General features: G+C 37.9%; 1 protein-coding gene across 3 annotated transcripts; it reads right to left on the bottom strand.

Annotated features, from left to right (window-relative positions):
* Positions 1-1505: 1505 nt before the first annotated feature.
* On the bottom strand, positions 1506-16131 carry LOC149244565 (ran-binding protein 1 homolog c-like). Of its 3 annotated transcripts, XM_089374890.1 has the most exons (6): positions 15727-16131; positions 14833-14933; positions 14499-14545; positions 2106-2192; positions 1920-2012; positions 1641-1747 (listed from the first exon to the last, which is right to left on the bottom strand). In XM_089374890.1, the coding sequence occupies exons 1-4, from the start codon at positions 15900-15902 to the stop codon at positions 2136-2138; spliced, it is 381 nt and encodes a 126-aa protein (XP_089231016.1). In that variant the 5' UTR covers positions 15903-16131; the 3' UTR covers positions 1641-1747; positions 1920-2012; positions 2106-2135. The 3 variants fall into 3 exon arrangements, with proteins under 3 accessions (XP_089231017.1, XP_089231016.1, XP_089231018.1); XM_089374891.1 differs by lacking the exons at positions 2106-2192; positions 14499-14545 and having other exon boundaries at positions 1506-1747; positions 15727-16123; XM_089374892.1 differs by lacking the exons at positions 1641-1747; positions 14499-14545 and having other exon boundaries at positions 1955-2012; positions 15727-16124.
* Between the last annotated feature and the right edge of the window lie 442 nt (positions 16132-16573).

The raw sequence follows: 16573 nt of genomic DNA, 5'->3' as shown, positions 1-16573 counted from the left end.
CTAGTTTTTGCTTCTATTTTTGCACCAGCTTTGGTGCCTATCTTTGCACCATGTGTTGAATTTGATTTAGCACTAAATTTTGCATCCATTTTTGTGCCCATTTTTGCATCTTTTTTTGGACCATTTTTTACATCCACATTTACGTTTGATTTGTCTCCCTTTTTCCCATCTCATTTTGACCCATATTTTGCGTCATTTGTTTCATCCAATTTTGCATCATTTTTAACACCATCTCTTGCATCTAATGTTACATCATTTTGAGCATCCAAATTTGCATTTATATTTGCATCTTATGTTGAGTCATGTGTTGTGTCCACCTTTGCATCTTATTTTGTGTCTAATGGTACATTCAATTTAGAGCCATTTTTTACGTCTACTTTTGTATTTGTTTTTGCACCAAGTTTTGCATCCAATTTTAAGCTATTTTATGCCCCTTTTTGCACCATTTTTTTGTGTCTACTTGTGTCGAATGTTGCACCATTATTTACACCGACTTTTTCATCCAATTTTGCATTTTTTTGGTGTCTAGTTTTACATCGTTTTCACCATCCAAATTTGCATCTTTTTTTGCCTCATTTTGTGTCCACATTTGCATATAATTTTGTGTCTGAGTTAGAGCCTAAATTTGCATGTGATTAGGAATCATTTTTACATCCAATATGGCATCCTTGGTTTCACCTTTTTTCAGCCCCATTTTGCATCTTGTTTTATGTCTTTTCTTACATCTTTTTTTTTCCTTTTTTGCACCCAAGTTTGCATCCCAAATTTACACCATTATTTGCATCATCATTTGGCATATTAATTTGTAACGTTTTTTGCTTCTTTTTAACGCTCAACTTTGCATCTTATTTTACATCTAGTTGTTGTCTTTTTTTGCATCTAATTTGGTGCCCATTTATGTGTCCTTGTTTTTGCCCAATTTGATATCCTTTTGTATGCCATGTTTTGTTCCCTTCTTTGTGTCAACTATTGCACAATTTTTCACTTCTAATTTAAAACACTTTGTATGTCAATTGTTTGCATTTTTGTATTAATTCCTAGTTTAACATCCAATTTTACTTTCAATTTTGCATCCATGGTTACATCCGCATTTGACTTCTTATATAGAGTATATTTTTCTTTACATATATGACCCCCTTTATAGATTCATAGTGAAATATATGATAGTTTCTAAATATCATTAAAGCAGATATCACAATTCAAAATCATTTGTAAAGAAATTTAAGAGAAATTGACAACATCCATCCAAAAAAATAACAATGTGTCATTAACAATTTTCAAAACATGTATAAAATAGCAACATAATACTAATAAAATCAGTATTATTTTTAATCAAAACAAGTAAAATTCAAATATGATTAACAAATCAAAATATTTCATGAATATCGTTATTCTACGATAAATTAACAACATACATAAATCAAACTCATCGTATGATTACAAAATCAAAATGTCTCATTGATATAGGGTAAATTCACAACACCCATCTAAACATAGCAATGTCATTCTACACAATAATTTCTTCATAAAAAACAATGCATGTGCATGCATAGCTACCACCACCAAGATCATCCTCATGATCATATTGACCATCCTCATTACTCTGATCCACATCATCACCAACACCGCAACTATCATCATCATCTCCTCCTTCACCACCATCATCCTCATCCTCATCCTCATCATCTCCTGATATATGTTGAACATAATTTGGATCATCGTCTTGGCAATCATTACCTATAGCATTCTGACAAAAAAAATCAATATTACATGTTAGTATTAATTACATAACGCAACGCATGTTTTTGTTATACAATGTTAACCATAAAATGAGGTAAGATATAATATCTAATAGTACTAAAAAATAAAATGAAAATATGGTTTAAAAGTATATTGGAAATCCAACTAAGATTACATACCATAGAGTCCATCCAAACAACAAATTCAACCCATCTCTTTTGCTGCAGCACCTCCTTTTCCAAATGATTTGGAGGTCTTCCATATTTTAGTTCCTATCAATCAGTAAATAGGGAGAAATTAGATAACAATGACTTTCTTCTAGTACAAAATTTATTAAAAAAATATCACATGTTTAATATACTTACAAAGGTTGTTATCAGTGCTTTTAAACCTTTCTAGCCACTACGATAAGTGACTTTTGTCTTGGTTAACCTCGCCTTGGATGCCTTGTCCTTAAACATAAACCAATTCAATTTATTTTCACACAAATACATGTCTAAGATACTTATAAGTATTAATACATTCTAAATAATGTTTAATGAAAAATTCAATACCTGAATGCTCTCATTGCCGGCTTTTCTTTGTGCATCCAACTTCTCATATGATTTTACAAGTTCTTTCCATACTTTAAAAGGTATGTCAATAGGTCTTTGTTTCAGTCTTTGATCTTGAGGCATTTTTTTAATTTTTCTTGTTTGGTTAAAAATGTTGGTTAAAAAAAACCGAACAAGTAATTCACATCAATGGCATGGGGACTCTATGGATATGTGTAAAAAAATGGCTATAAAGAAAACATCCAAAAAACATATGAGCTCTCCCTTTGATGGTCACTTGGGGCATATGGCTGGAAAGGAACAACTCCATTTTCGAAAATGAAGGACAATCCTTTCTCAAAGTCCTTCCTAATATTTGCTCCAAATGTCTTAAAATGAAAAACAAAATTCAAACGTCATCCTTAAACATCTCCCTTAAATATAACGTTGGACCATAAATTCTTCACTTTTATTGTTATCGGCTCTGGAATGATTTTTCTATATGCAATTATATAATGAAATATGTGTGCACTAATGAAAAAACATCGAGTTTCATTTTTCATAATCACAAACAATGAAAAAAGAATCACACGTAACTAGCATCATTTTGGAAATTTTATATTTATTAAAAATCTTTAACATGTTTTCCTCCCATATCTCATAAAAAGGTGTGAAATTTTTTATATACTCTCCAATAAGCACTACAACAAAACCAGCGATTTGGAGGTTTTACACTAAGTTTTTCAACATCGAGCTTACTAGGGCTTGCACCACCTGGGTTATTAGTAAGAATCTCATGAGGTTTGCATAGCCATGATTATTAGAATCAAAATAGTAGGATTTGCACTAAAAAACAGTTCATAGAGCTTTCCTGCTGGGGAGAAAATCACAAGTTCAACTTCTGCAGTGCAGAGCACCGAGAGCTCGTAAGCTTTCTTCAGCAATCCACCTACGTTTGGAAAATGTAGCCTGCCTGCTGGCGATGTTCTCAATCCTCTTCCTCTGCATCTTTCCCCTCACTATTCTCGTATGTCCTCTTTCATTTTTCCCTCCAAACAAACCCTCTCAAATTGAGAAAGCAGAACAACTCACTCGATGAGAATCCGAATCCAATTATCGCTTCTAACAATAACCCAATACGATACCAGAAGTGATTACACAAAACCTCATTGACTCTTCATTTGTTTGGAAAAGAGCCAAGCATATACTTCTGACGAGGGTTTCCGTCTCAAGTCTGGCTCGCAGGACGTCGCTTAGTCAATTGCGAGAAAAATTTTCCACCTGCCTGTCACATACGGTTTGTCACACTATATATTAAAATAAGGTTGATCATACTAACAATAAGGTTGTATAGTTTAAAAGGAGGGCTCTCCTGACTGCATTTGGTTGGTTTATAGAAAAGATTGCTGGAATGTGTAATGTGAATGCTCTGCTAACTGTTTTTTAAGCATTTGGAAGTATTAAAACCCCCTAGGATAATTAATGTAAGACCTGTTAATTAATGTGTAAAGATGGCTATTGTCCTTGGGCTACCTTAGCTGTTCGTGTTTAGTGATCTGTGGTATTATGACTCCTCAAGTCACTATTAAACCATGAGAACCATGCCCAGGCAGACTAGTGTGACATTGTGGATGAGAACCAAAACTAGACTCCTATAACCTCCTTTTTCATCCTTTAAATTGCAGAATTAACTGACTGTTCTAGTAATCGTTCTTGAGCACCTGAAGATGTGCACCCTAAATAATAAGAATAATACCCTGTAACATATGAATAGTCCATCCTGTGCATGTAGGATATGCACATGAGGTCCAATAAAATCACTAACCAGAATACCAGGTGTTATTAAAGCCTCTACAGGTTGATATATATGAATGTTACAGTGTGCAGGAGTATGATTCAATTCCATACGAAAATACAAAACATCTGATAGGATTTCCTTATACCTCATAGGCAAACAACCATTGTCCCTTCTATAGATGAGCAGAATAAGTGCTTGGTTCTCTACACTAAATAAAGACAAAGTATAGTAATTATTGCTGACAAAATAGGATTTAAATCGCGGTTCAATTGCTTGACATTCAGCTGGTCACAGAATTGTAGAGTGCATAATCATAAGTGATGTTGCGAGCCTCATTGCTCAAAGTCTAAGGGTCTTGCGAGCCATAATCACAGCCATGTATGGCATATCTTGTGATTATGGCATTTTATGAGGTCAATTCTTGTGAAGACATTTCAGTTTATAATAAATTTTGAACCTCAACAGAGTTTTGGCAAGACCTGGCTGAGCTAGGACATCAACAACACAACTGATATGAATGACATAATCTAGCCTCAAGAGGGAGCCTCTTTTGTTTCATCACTCTAACAATCTATGAAGTGGTGGAAAGCATAACAACTTCCCCTTGAATATGACACCTAAACTGAGTACAAATCCTAAATGATGCAGCCCTTGGTGCATGTCTCTCAAAGTATCGATATTTCAAATGTTGAAAGCTCTTGTGCCCATTTGATATGCATTCGATTGCAGTTCCCCTGAAGAAAGAATCTTATAAAGGTGAGGCCATGGCCAATATGTTAGCCATATCCATTGGAGTTGCCATTGCTTGACAACTTTAGTGTGATCAGTCCCACCATGATTCACATGGGCTTCTACTCAACACTGGCTGTTGCTATTGTAAGAGTCTTCAAGCTCGTTGAACCCATAGTATTGATAAGTGTATTCTTTGGGTCTCTGGTTTTCAAATTCTGCCTATGTTTTCCTCTCAGTATCATTATTTCAAATGCTGAAAGCTCTAATTCCCATTGCTGTGTATTTGATTGTGGTTTCCCTGAAGAAAGAAGCTTATAAAGGTGAGCCCGAGGCCAATATGTTGGCCATATCCATTGGAGTTACTATTTCAGCTTATGGGGAGGCCAAGATGAATGCATGGGAGGTGATTCTCCAGTTAAGTGCAGTTGCATGTGAGACTACCCAATTGGTTCTCATACAAATTCCACGAACATCAAAAGGGATTAAGTTGAATCCCATCACATCTTTGTTGCTCCTTGTTGCCTTGTTTTTCTCAGCACCCCCTGGGCCTTAGTAGAATACCCATTTCTGATAATCAGGGTCTCTTCCTTTGATTTGGATTACATGACATTTCTGCTTGTGCCTTGGCTCTTAATCTTGCAGTATTTCTTCTGATAGGAAAGACTTCAGCCTTGACTATGAATGTTGCTGGTCTTGTCAAGGACTGGCTGCTCATAACATAATCTTTGTCTGTAATAAATGAAAAGGTTACAGTCATAAACTTGAGTGGGTGTGGACTGGCTTTTCTGGCTGTCTGTTACTATAATCATTTGAAACTTCAAGCTCTCAAGTCCAATGACAACCAACCAAAGTACCTCAGCAGTGCAGCTGATGCCAATGATGAAGGAGAAGGTTTGATAATGACGAGTGGGAGATTCTCAATCAGAGATTCAGAACCAGTAGAGAAAAATCAAACTCAAGCTTCAGGATTAGGTATTTAGATCATTAATATTGTCTTGTGCTAGAGATTACTGTTCTTGGATTGGCTCCTCTATGCCCAGATCTATTTGCAGGGAACAGGCCAATCATTCACAGTGAAGAAGATAATGACAAGATTAGTGTATAATGATGGACAGGATGGTGCCATGGTGCCAACCTAAATCTCAAGTAAGGAGACATCTGTTCATCAATTTGTCAAGAAGCATGGCCTACAATTCAATTGCTCTAAGCCTATCACTTCTTCCACCTGTCAAATAAATTGTTTCCTGTTTGTTTAGTTTGACAAAAGCAACATTGAAGAAGAACGTATTTTCACTTGCACTAGGATTTGTAATTTTGTATATAATTGGACTTAAGAAAAGGATTGTTAAACATGTAAATCATAGATTGTGGAGGAGCTCTTTATGTCCAACCTTTATACCATGCAACCACAACCACTAGACATCTCATCTATCAAATCATAGACTAGGCAACCCATCAAAGGGAACAACAAAGTGAAGAAGAACCAACGACACATTTGATCAGCCACAAAAACAAATTTCCAAATATGAGAAGGTATCTATGATGCAGGAAACATGGCCCGCCCCTGCATACCAGCTGCGTTTTCATATCGAGTCACTGAAACACAACTAAAATGCTCTTGAAACACATTTCAATTCATATGAAATGTATTTTCACATGGGAAACGCATTTCAATTCATATGAAACATATTTCACATGAGAAACGCATTTCAATTCATATGAAACATATTTCACATGGGAAATGCATTTCAACATCTGTACAACGTGTTTCTAAATGAAATTTGTTTGATTTTGCCTTGATTTAAATGTTGGGAACAACATTTTTTTGTTTTAATAACTAATTAGAGGATAATTATGAATTCATGAGACTTTTAGAAACTTCATACACTAGAAATATTTATTTAAGACTGGGTTTCACTCTCAATTTGCGTTAAAATGATGGCAATTAATGGTAATGTTAAAGTCTTAAAGTAAAACCTTTACTTAAATTTTTAACATTACCATTCATTGTCTTGAGATGTTTAAAAGCGGTTCCCATCTCCTCTAACTTCATATCGAGAAAGTAGAACTTCATATCCCATTCAAAATTCAACAGAGTTAACATTTTTCGAGATTTCAGGATTGGCAATTAATCAAAAGCACCAAGTGCTTTATGTACCTCAATGTTAGTGATATTGCTTATTTGACTCCTCTATCATTGCCTTAGCAAAACTGTACCCTTCCCTCAAACAAAAAATCAATGATTGGGCACACTAAGCTTTTCATACCATATTTTAAAGTTTGGATTACGTAGTTTCATCATGTTAAAATCGGCAACTAGGGCCAAACTCCACATGGGTCATCTTATTTATGACAACTGATATTTTTCTTGGATTCCTCTCTCCGAGAGGTGTAGGAGTGATCTAAAGATCATCCGATTCTGACATGTACAAATGAAGTTATGAATTTACTTTGATTATGGACAAATTGTCAAGGTCGGCCAACAAACTTATGTAGGCTCAGAAGCCCAACAGTCACGTCTATTCATCCTCAACGTTTGCTATAAATACATGATGCCTTAGCCTCATTTGGATACACTCATCTTCACACTTCTCTCTCTCTCTCTCCTCGTTCATTGGGTACGGATTTCTAGGCATCTCTCTCTCCACACGTCTGAAATTTCAGGAAAGCAAAATTTCAAGAGGCCGAAATTTCAAGAGACCGAATTTCTGGACAGTTTGACCAAGCGTTGACCAACATGAGTTGACCTCCTTTGACTACGTTTTGTGGGGGCTATCTCTATTTGGGCAAGCCGCATTTCTAGGCACAGAAATTGAGGCCAAACATTGACTTTGACCAACGTTGACTGCAGCTAGGGCTAACCACAGGTTGGTTGTTTGACCAAATTTGACTGCGCTGATTTTGGGTTCTTTTGAGGGTTGATTCATCTTGTTGTTTGGAGGCCGAAGTTGACTGAAGTTGACCAATTTATGAGGGTCAAATCTGCCCTGTTGACCAGCAATGACTTTTCTGGTTAGGTCTCTTTTGCCGCTGTCATTAATTATCAGATCTGTAAATTGTAATATCTCTCTCTCTCTCTGCTGAATTATTGAAGAATATAAGAAGAATTGATCAAGAGTTTCCCCACATTGGGGTTAAGTGATGGTGGAATATTGCTTGTCATTTATGTTTGTCATGTAAATGTTCTTGCTCATTTATTCATAATGATTTCTTTCCACATTTCAATATATATATATATATATATATATATAGTGTGGAAAATAGTAGTGAGTAAGGTCTTCTTTGAATTGTGACTTAGTCAAAGAGACCACAAGCAATCCTATCTTTGACGTGCACGAGTTCCTAAAAGTTAGGTCAAGTTCCTAAAAATTAGGATGAGTTCATAAAACAGTTTAACTCGTGCGTATAGTTGGAGGCTCAATTGTTTGTCTCCTAGTGCGAATTATATTTGGAAAAGGACAAGCAAGTGAGCTTCAGTATCTAAATTGAGGCAGGATGAGTTACATGACTCAGTTAGACTCGGTTAACTAGTCAATCACAAGACCGAGATTCAAAAATAAACTTGCTAGATATACCTTATGTGAATTGCTTGTAAGAAGGACGAAGGCACAGAATTGAATCATTGTTTTGTGAGCACAAGGTTGTGAGACAAGACAATAGAGAGCACGAGTTTTGTGTGTGAGCTAGCAGAGCTAGGAAGAGTGTGAAGGAGAGGCCTATACGCAGAGTTTTGGCACAGAAAATCCTTGTTGGTGTACGCAGGAATTAGGAGTAATTCCTAGAAGATAGGGCCACTATTGCGCTAGGAAATAAGAGGCTTCCAACGAAAGGAAATAGGGGCAAGCCAGCGCAAAGATTTAGGAGCTAAGGACAGGGTTGTTGCAAGCAGGTTTCAGTTAAGTGTCAATAGAAAGAACAGTGTTGTTCTCTAGTGAAACAATTTGCCTTGTATTAATTCTATTTGCTCAACTTTCTCAATAAAATTCTATAGCTAGCAGAGGGTTTTCCTAGTACGGTTCCCTACAAAAATCCTGTCTTGGTGTTACAAATTAGTTTCAAAATTGTTTACTACAGCAGTTGCAAGATTTTTAAGGAAATTCTACATGGTATCGGAGCAAGGAACAGAATAAATACCAACACAAGTTGATTGGCACATCCTAGTGCAACATCATAAGGAGAATCTCCCTGAAATAGTCATAGCCCAAAGGAGCCTAGCAAAGTGGAGAAGAGGATTGGTTTTGGTTCGTTTTTCTTGTAACTAATTAGGCCAAGTTAGGCAGGAGCAAGTAGCTTGCAAGAGGAGCATTTTGGGTAGTCTTTTTGTGCATTATTTGTGGTGCAAACAACTTGCAAAACAGACCAAGTTTTTTATGTGTTGTTACAGGAGAGATTAAGCCCTAGTTTAGGGCTGGTCTATGTTCTTAAGGAGCTGGAACAACAATATATAAGAGGACAAGAGCTAACGCATAGAAGAGGAACCTGTGGAGAAATGTTTGCAAAGTTTTGAGGCAACAAACTATGGGTTGACGTAGGTGCAAGATGCCCTAATCAGAGGGTCGAAAACTTCAGGTAATTGCACAGGGGTGTGACCTAGAGAAGCAGAAGAAGTCTCTATTGGTTAAGGTATGTTGAATGTTATTCTCAAGTTGATGTTCTACTAAGTGGATGAGGTCCCATTGGACAATTGTGTGGGCAGCTTAAGTGTACAGGTTGGAGGGTTGTTAGAAGTTGCCCTATTGTGCCCTAAGTACAGCCTCTTGTGAAGGACTACTAAGCTATTAGTGGGCAGGTGTTGGAGAGCTCTCTGGGAAAGCAGGACGGCGTACCAAGGTTTGAGAGCAGATAACTGTTTAGAGGGAGCATCAAACTTCGTTTCATGGAAAGGGAGGATCATGATAGTTTTGAAGGATAATGGGGTGGGAGAATTTGTGAAGCAGGCTATACCACCACTACAAGATCCCCAACAGTTGACCCGGCATACTAAGAATGATATCAAGGCAAGGACGATTATTCTAGAAGGGGTCAGAGATCATATATTTCCTCATATCCATGAGAAGAAGACAGCTTATGAGATGTTCAAAACTATTTTAGATCTATATCAGAGTACCAGCGATACCAAGAAGCTTGCTCTTAAGGAGAAGCTAAGGAGTATCTAGGTGAACAAGGATGAGTCCATTGTCACGTATTTGTCAAAATTCACTCATGAGTATACCAGAGCATGACCTTGTGAGTTTTGCTCTTCTACGACTTCACAAGTCTTGGTATGGGTTCCAGGATGTTGTCAATGACAGAGATAATTTTCCTAGTTGGGAAATGCTATTGACTGACTACGTTCAGGAAGATATCCGAAGAAGGACCAAAAATGGTAGATCGATGAAGACAGAGGACAAGGAGAACTTTTCCATAACAAGCAAGAGTAGCAAGACCAAGGGCACGGAGGGCCAAGGAGTGGTCGAGTCTAGTCAAAAGGGCAAGTAAAAGGATCTAAGAAAGGTCAAGTGCTTCCATTGCCATGAGTTTGGACACTATGCCACTAAGTGTCCTAAGCGAAAGAACGAGTCCAGTGAGGATCATGTAGCTACATCAGCAAAGCTAGATGCATTTTTTGCCCAGTTCGAGAAATATTTATCATTGATTGCTTGCATGCCAAGCTCAGCAGACAGCAGTGTATGGTATATTGATTCGGTAGCATCCTTCCACATGACATCCTTCCACATGACCAAAAAAAAAGAAAAATTTTAGACACCTGAAGGAGAAGGACGTGTAGTTTCAAATCGAGAGGAATTGGTACTCTCAGTTTTCAGAGGGAGTCAAGTAATCCCCTCCATCTCAGAGATGTCTTTTATGTTCCAAGATTAAAGCAGAATCTTGTTTGGATAACTACCCTTGAGGACAAGGATTATGATGTCATTTTCAGCAAAGGTAAGGCTTACCTCCAGCACTTAGCTTTTGGATGTAAGAAGCAGATAGGTGTGAGGATGAAAAATCACTACAAGTTCTAGGTAGAGACAAGTGCAACCTTGAGCAGCAAGGCAAGGAGAGCTCAGAGTAGAGAATTGATGGTTGAGGAGAGCAAAACCCAAAGGGAGTCCTTAGAGCAAGAGCAGATTAGAGTACCTAAGAAAAGCTACTCAAGAGTCAAGATGGAGCCTCAGCCAATATGTCTGTTTAAGTCTAAGGAGCCCTTAGAGCAAGAGCAGATTAGAGTACCTGAGAAGAAGCTACTCAAGATGGAGCCTCAGCCAATATCTCAGTTTAAGTCTAAGGAGTCCTTAGAGCAAGAGCAGATTAGAGTACCTGAGAAGAAGCTACTCAAGATGAAGCCTCAGCCAGTATCTCAATTTGAGTATAAGCTAGTTGGCAGTTGGGCCAACCAACAAGATGATGAGGAGCATAGCCGAAGGCGAGTCGAGGCAGCGACTCAAGCAATGACTCCCAGCATAGGGAGAGTTTGAGCCAAGTGGGCAAAGGATTTGTTTAAGGGAGATCAAGGGAGAGTTGGATCTTCCAATATCACCTTCAACCAAAGGAAGCAGCCACAAAGGTACACAGGGTGCATGGCCCTTATGACTGAAGTGATAGACTCGCAGAGCATGGTGGGAAAGAAAAGGTCTTATCAGGTTCCGCAAAAGAAGGCAAAGTCTTCTAGTTCAGCGGAAGAAGCTGCAACAACGGAGAACGTGGTAGTATTGGAGATAGATCCAAGTGGACGAGGTTCTTCCAAAAGCACCTTTCTCGCTAAGAGGGAATGTTGAAAATAGAAGCGAGTAAGGTCTTCTTTGACTTGTTCCTTAGTCAAAGAGACCACAAGCACTCATGTCTTTAGCATGCATGAGTTCCTAAAAGTTAGGACGAGTTCCTAAAAATTAGGTCGAGTTCATGAAGCAGTTTAACTCATGTGTATAGTTGGAGGCTCAGTTGTTTGTCTCCTAGTGCGAGTTATCTTTGGCAAAGGACAAGCAAGTGAGCTTCAGTTTCTAAATTGAGGCAAGACGAATTACATGAGTCAGTTAGACTCAGTTAACTAGTCAATCACAAGACCGAGTTCAAAAAATAAACTTGCCAAATTTAGTTGATGTGAATTGCTTATAAGGAGGACGAAGGCACAAAAATGGATCACTATTTTGTGAGCACAACATTGTGTTGAGAATATAGTACCAAGGAAGTGTTTCCTAGGAATTTATCCTTTTGGCCTAGGAATACACATTAATATCCTTTTCTCTAAGTGACATTATGTGTTTATTAATGTCAAGGAGCTAAAGAAGCTTTTATGAGTTGTGTACCTTGTAATTCTAATTTATTAAAGTCACATGGGTTATTAAAGTGACTTTGTGTAAAGTACTAAGTCCACTTTATGTTAATAAGGTAACCTTTATATTTTAAAACTCACTTTATGAGCGACAAAGTGACCATGGTACTAAAACATTAAAAGGTTAAGTGAGGGGTCATCATGAGAAAGGGGTCTAATGGGAGCTTGATCTCAACTATAGATCTCATTAGCTGAGATTTAATCTCAGCCCTTGATCTTTAGCCTTTAGGGTTAGGTTTCCCTCTCAAAAGAAAAACAGAAGTTAAAGGAAATGAATGATTCTTCATTATTCTTCTCAAAGGAAAGAGGAGGGTGTAGGGAAGCTTGAGAGGAGATCGAGACAGCTAAAGGAGGAGGCTGTGTTCCAAGGTGAACTCAAATCAGAGCAGAACGCAACCATGTTGTGGAGCTTGCATTTGGAGGCAGCAAGGAAGAGCTCCTTCATTCAATCCTCTTGAGAACTATTGAGGAGAGGAAAGGAGATAGGAGGAAGAGAATTTTTGTGAAGAAATTCTACAGCAAGAACTAGGAACAAGACCACAGTTAATCAAATCCCTAGAAGGCCGAGTTAAAGCTAAAAAGGGAGCACGAAATTTTGGAAGACTGTCACAGCCAGTGGTTGCACACAGGTCAAAGGCTTATTAGGAGTCAAGTTTGGTTACTCCTCACCGTAGGCAAGTGTTTTAGCAGCATATTTCTCTGCCAGCGTATTTATGTGGGACACAGTGAGATTCTTGGGCCAAGACCAGCAAAAATCTCAAGCCTGGTTTTAGTGGTATATCAATGATATTTAGAGAGCTGTTTTGGAGTGTATTTGCTCAAATTCCAGGGAGGTTAAACGCTGATAAAAAAACCTGTGCATATTTGCTGTGATGAACCCGAGTTTCAAGGAACCTGTGACTGTCAGTGTGGCTTGAATTCCTAAGAAGAAGGAGCATTTCAGAGGACTGTAATTTCAACATGAACATTTGTTGAAGACAGTTCAGAACTCAGTTTGAGAATGGGATTTCAGTGATGCTTCGTCAAAGAAACAAAATAAAATCCTCCTAGAAGAACTGGTTTTCCCCGCTGCGGGGTTTTTCTAGGATCATGTTGACCAAAAACAGTGTAAAATTCATGTGTGTGCTTGCCTTATTTTTTCTCTTATCAGCTGAAAGTGAAATGTAGAGTACCTCTATGTTGTTTCAAGTTAAATGCAGAAAATGATAAAATGATGTGTATATCAGTCATATGCTATTGATGGGTTTTGGGCATTAAACCTTGCAAGAATTTGAAACTGGGTGGGCTACAGCATGAGCAGACATTAATTTTTTACAGGTTGTGAGACCAAACAATAGAGTGCGAGTTTTGTGTGTGAGCTGGCAGAGCTAGGAAGAGCGTGAAGGAGAGGCCTCTGCACAGAGTTTTGGCAGAGAAAATCCATGCTAGTGTGCGCTAGAAATCAGGAGTAATTCCTAGAAGATAGGGCCACTATTGCACTAGAAAATAGAGGCTTCCAGCACAAGGAAACAGGGGCAGGCCAGCACAAGGATTTAGGAGCTAAGGACAGGGTTGTTGCAAGCAGTTTTCAGCTAAGTGTCAGCAGAAAGAACAACCTTGTTCTGTAGTGAAACAGTTTTCCTTGTAATTAATTTTATTTGCTCAACTTTGTCAATAAAAATCTACAGCTAGCAGAGGGTTTTCCATGTAGGGTTCCATAGAAAAATCCTGTGTTATTGTATTGTATGAATGTGTTTTTAACTCTTTTTTATTCCGCTGCAAAAGAGTAGAGAAACTCTGTGTCTTGGTGTCACAAATTAGTTTCAGAATTGTTCACTACAGCAGTTGCAGAATTTTCAAAGAAATTCTACAAAAAGGTGCTAATGGTTCCCTATAACGCTAAATCTGGGCACATTGCTCCATCATGATAAGAGGAAGCTGGTTCAAAAGAAAAAAGTCTGGAAGTAAGGTTGCCCTCAGGTGCAAAATCATATTATAGCAAAGCAAGAGGTTACAAAATAAGAAAACTCAACCAAGTGAGACTATCAGATAAAGCATGAAAGGAAACTGTTTGAGGAAACTGATCGGCCCGATGTTCTTGCGCAATGTTAATTTTCTCTGTTTTGTTTTGCTTCCACCAAGTAAATACATGTAAGTGAGCGTTTATGATATCACAATATAGCCAGCATTGTTTCTCATATTCTACTCAGAAGCACCTTACAATCCTAGTTTCAGGATATGTGCATTAATTTAAAAATAAAATCAAAAAAATCCTTTGCAAACGACAAAAGCATTACCTCTTTGAAGAAGTGTCTAAAGAACAAATTAAACATAACTGCAATTCATCAAACGCAACTTTGTCTTGAAAAATGTGTCTTCGGGTACAGATTATCTTGTCTAGAATTACCATTAATTGTTGTCGACCAGAGAAATATCTGCCTCCGATCCATTCATCTGCACCTCAAGATAGCTATTTTGATTGCAATGCTGTTGTTTATAGCCCTTTGGAGGAAACTTTGGAATTTTGTGAAGTAAAGACAAATATGATAATGTGCATTGTTTTATTTGGTCAAATGAACCTATCTCCGTTAGATACGAAACATTATACATTTTGAATGTTATATTGGAAAAGTCTAACATGTTATTTCTATTCTATGCTTGCTGATATAAGAGCAATAAGCCCTCATAATCCTGACTCAAAAGAACAGAGAAAACAGAAATTTGTGAAAAGACTGAAATACCATGCCACAAATGCACCACTGTGATTGCCAAGAAATGCATCCAGATCTCTCTTTGCCTGATCCTGTTGCTTTCCATGACAGACAAGTACAGCAACATACTCCTGCAAGTGGAAATTCAATCCCATTTATCAGTTCATCAAGCTTCATCCCCACTATTCCGATGGAAAGACAAAAAGCATGACTGGATGAAGGAAAGTGTATTTAATTTAAAATAGAAAGGGAGCTTATATTGCTTGTGTATATGATCAACGCTCGCTGAAAGAATGACAAACCCTCAATTCTAAACCCTAAGATAAACCTAAAGCTCCCGTGGTTTGAATTCAGAACTTGTTGTTTCCGGAATTCCCTGTTTTTCCGATTACAGAACATTGCGAAGGAGTTCAACAGTATTGAGAGCAGAAAAGACAAAGCAAACTTGATGATTCAGTATGTGTTCATATCTCAGGAAGTTCCATAAAGGTACTATCAATATTCGGGTAAATTTTCTCTGGTGTTCAGAATTTCATGCAATATCTTGCGAAGAATCCAAAATATAACGAATTCGCCATCAAAGCGCATCAAATCCCACCAAAAATACACAGAAAAGCAAAACCCTAATTACCCGATAAAACAAACCATAGCCCGCTAAATGCATCTACCATAGAGTTTCTTCAGCACCCCATTGAAATGACAAATCTGATCATCATCAACAGGCGAACAAAACATCGAGAACCCGATAAAAACAGATCTTACTAAAAAGGAGAAAAATTAGAAGTAAATAACTGCCCAAATGCATCTTCCTTATAGTCAAGGTCCCATTTATGTGCACAGGAAAAGGGCCACCGAAGAGGCCATGAAAACAACTTTCAACTGAGAAAACAAAATCATGAAATAGCCATGGATTAAGAAATTTACATGTCAAGAAGGACATCCTCCTCTTCTTCGCCCGTGGTGACAGTAACCTCCTCAAGCTTAACAATGGGTGCAACCTGAGCTCCAGTGTCCTCTTCCTTTCCGGCATCATCCTCGTTCTCTCTCGAATCGTCATCTACTGCCCGTGTAAGAACAGGATCCTCCTGAGTTCCAGCCATCCCAATACCAGATAGTGCACAGAGGGAGGGCTCGAATGAAATCGATGGATCCAAAATATGCCAGAAACTCGCCCAATATCAGACACGAATGCGAAACCCCGAGGATTTTGGACAAAGGATTTAACTGTGCAAAAATGCTTTGAAGGCAAAGGGCAAAGAGGTCGACGGAGAGAAAACACTCTATATAAGGGTTTTTGAGGTCGATGGAGAGAAAACACTCTATATAAGGGTTTTGAAGAGGGAAGGCCGGTAGCTGTTAAAGATTGAGAGTAAAAGTAGCATCGTTAAAGATAATATAATAAATTATTACAGGGATGGTTGGGGGGTTTCAAAGGGAGAGAAGGCCATGGAATAACCCCTAAATCATCTCCAACATGAGAGGCCTACTTCATTCATGTTGTCATGTTGGGACCAGAGGTTGTTGTGCGTTTTTTGTTTTCGCAATTTTGAACTCTTTCCTCGGTGATATATTATTGTGTTTATTGTAATAATAATGGGATGGGGTTGAGGGGTTTGTAAATGAGATAAATATGGAAAAGTAATTAGAAATATTGGTTTTAAATTATTATAATAAGTATTGTTGTGGTTGATCCATGATAAGTTGTAGGGTAGTTGGTTTGTATGGGGTTTAGTTGTTACGAGGTCTTAAGTTCAAATTTCATGGGGAGGGG

Source organism: Pinus tabuliformis, chromosome 8 (assembly GCF_031772625.1).
Source record: "Pinus tabuliformis cultivar Carrire ecotype Pingquan chromosome 8, CPIR1, whole genome shotgun sequence".
Lineage (NCBI taxonomy): Eukaryota > Viridiplantae > Streptophyta > Pinopsida > Pinales > Pinaceae > Pinus > Pinus tabuliformis.
Note: the sequence above shows the minus strand (reverse complement) of the source record. Positions and strands in the feature narration are given on the sequence as shown.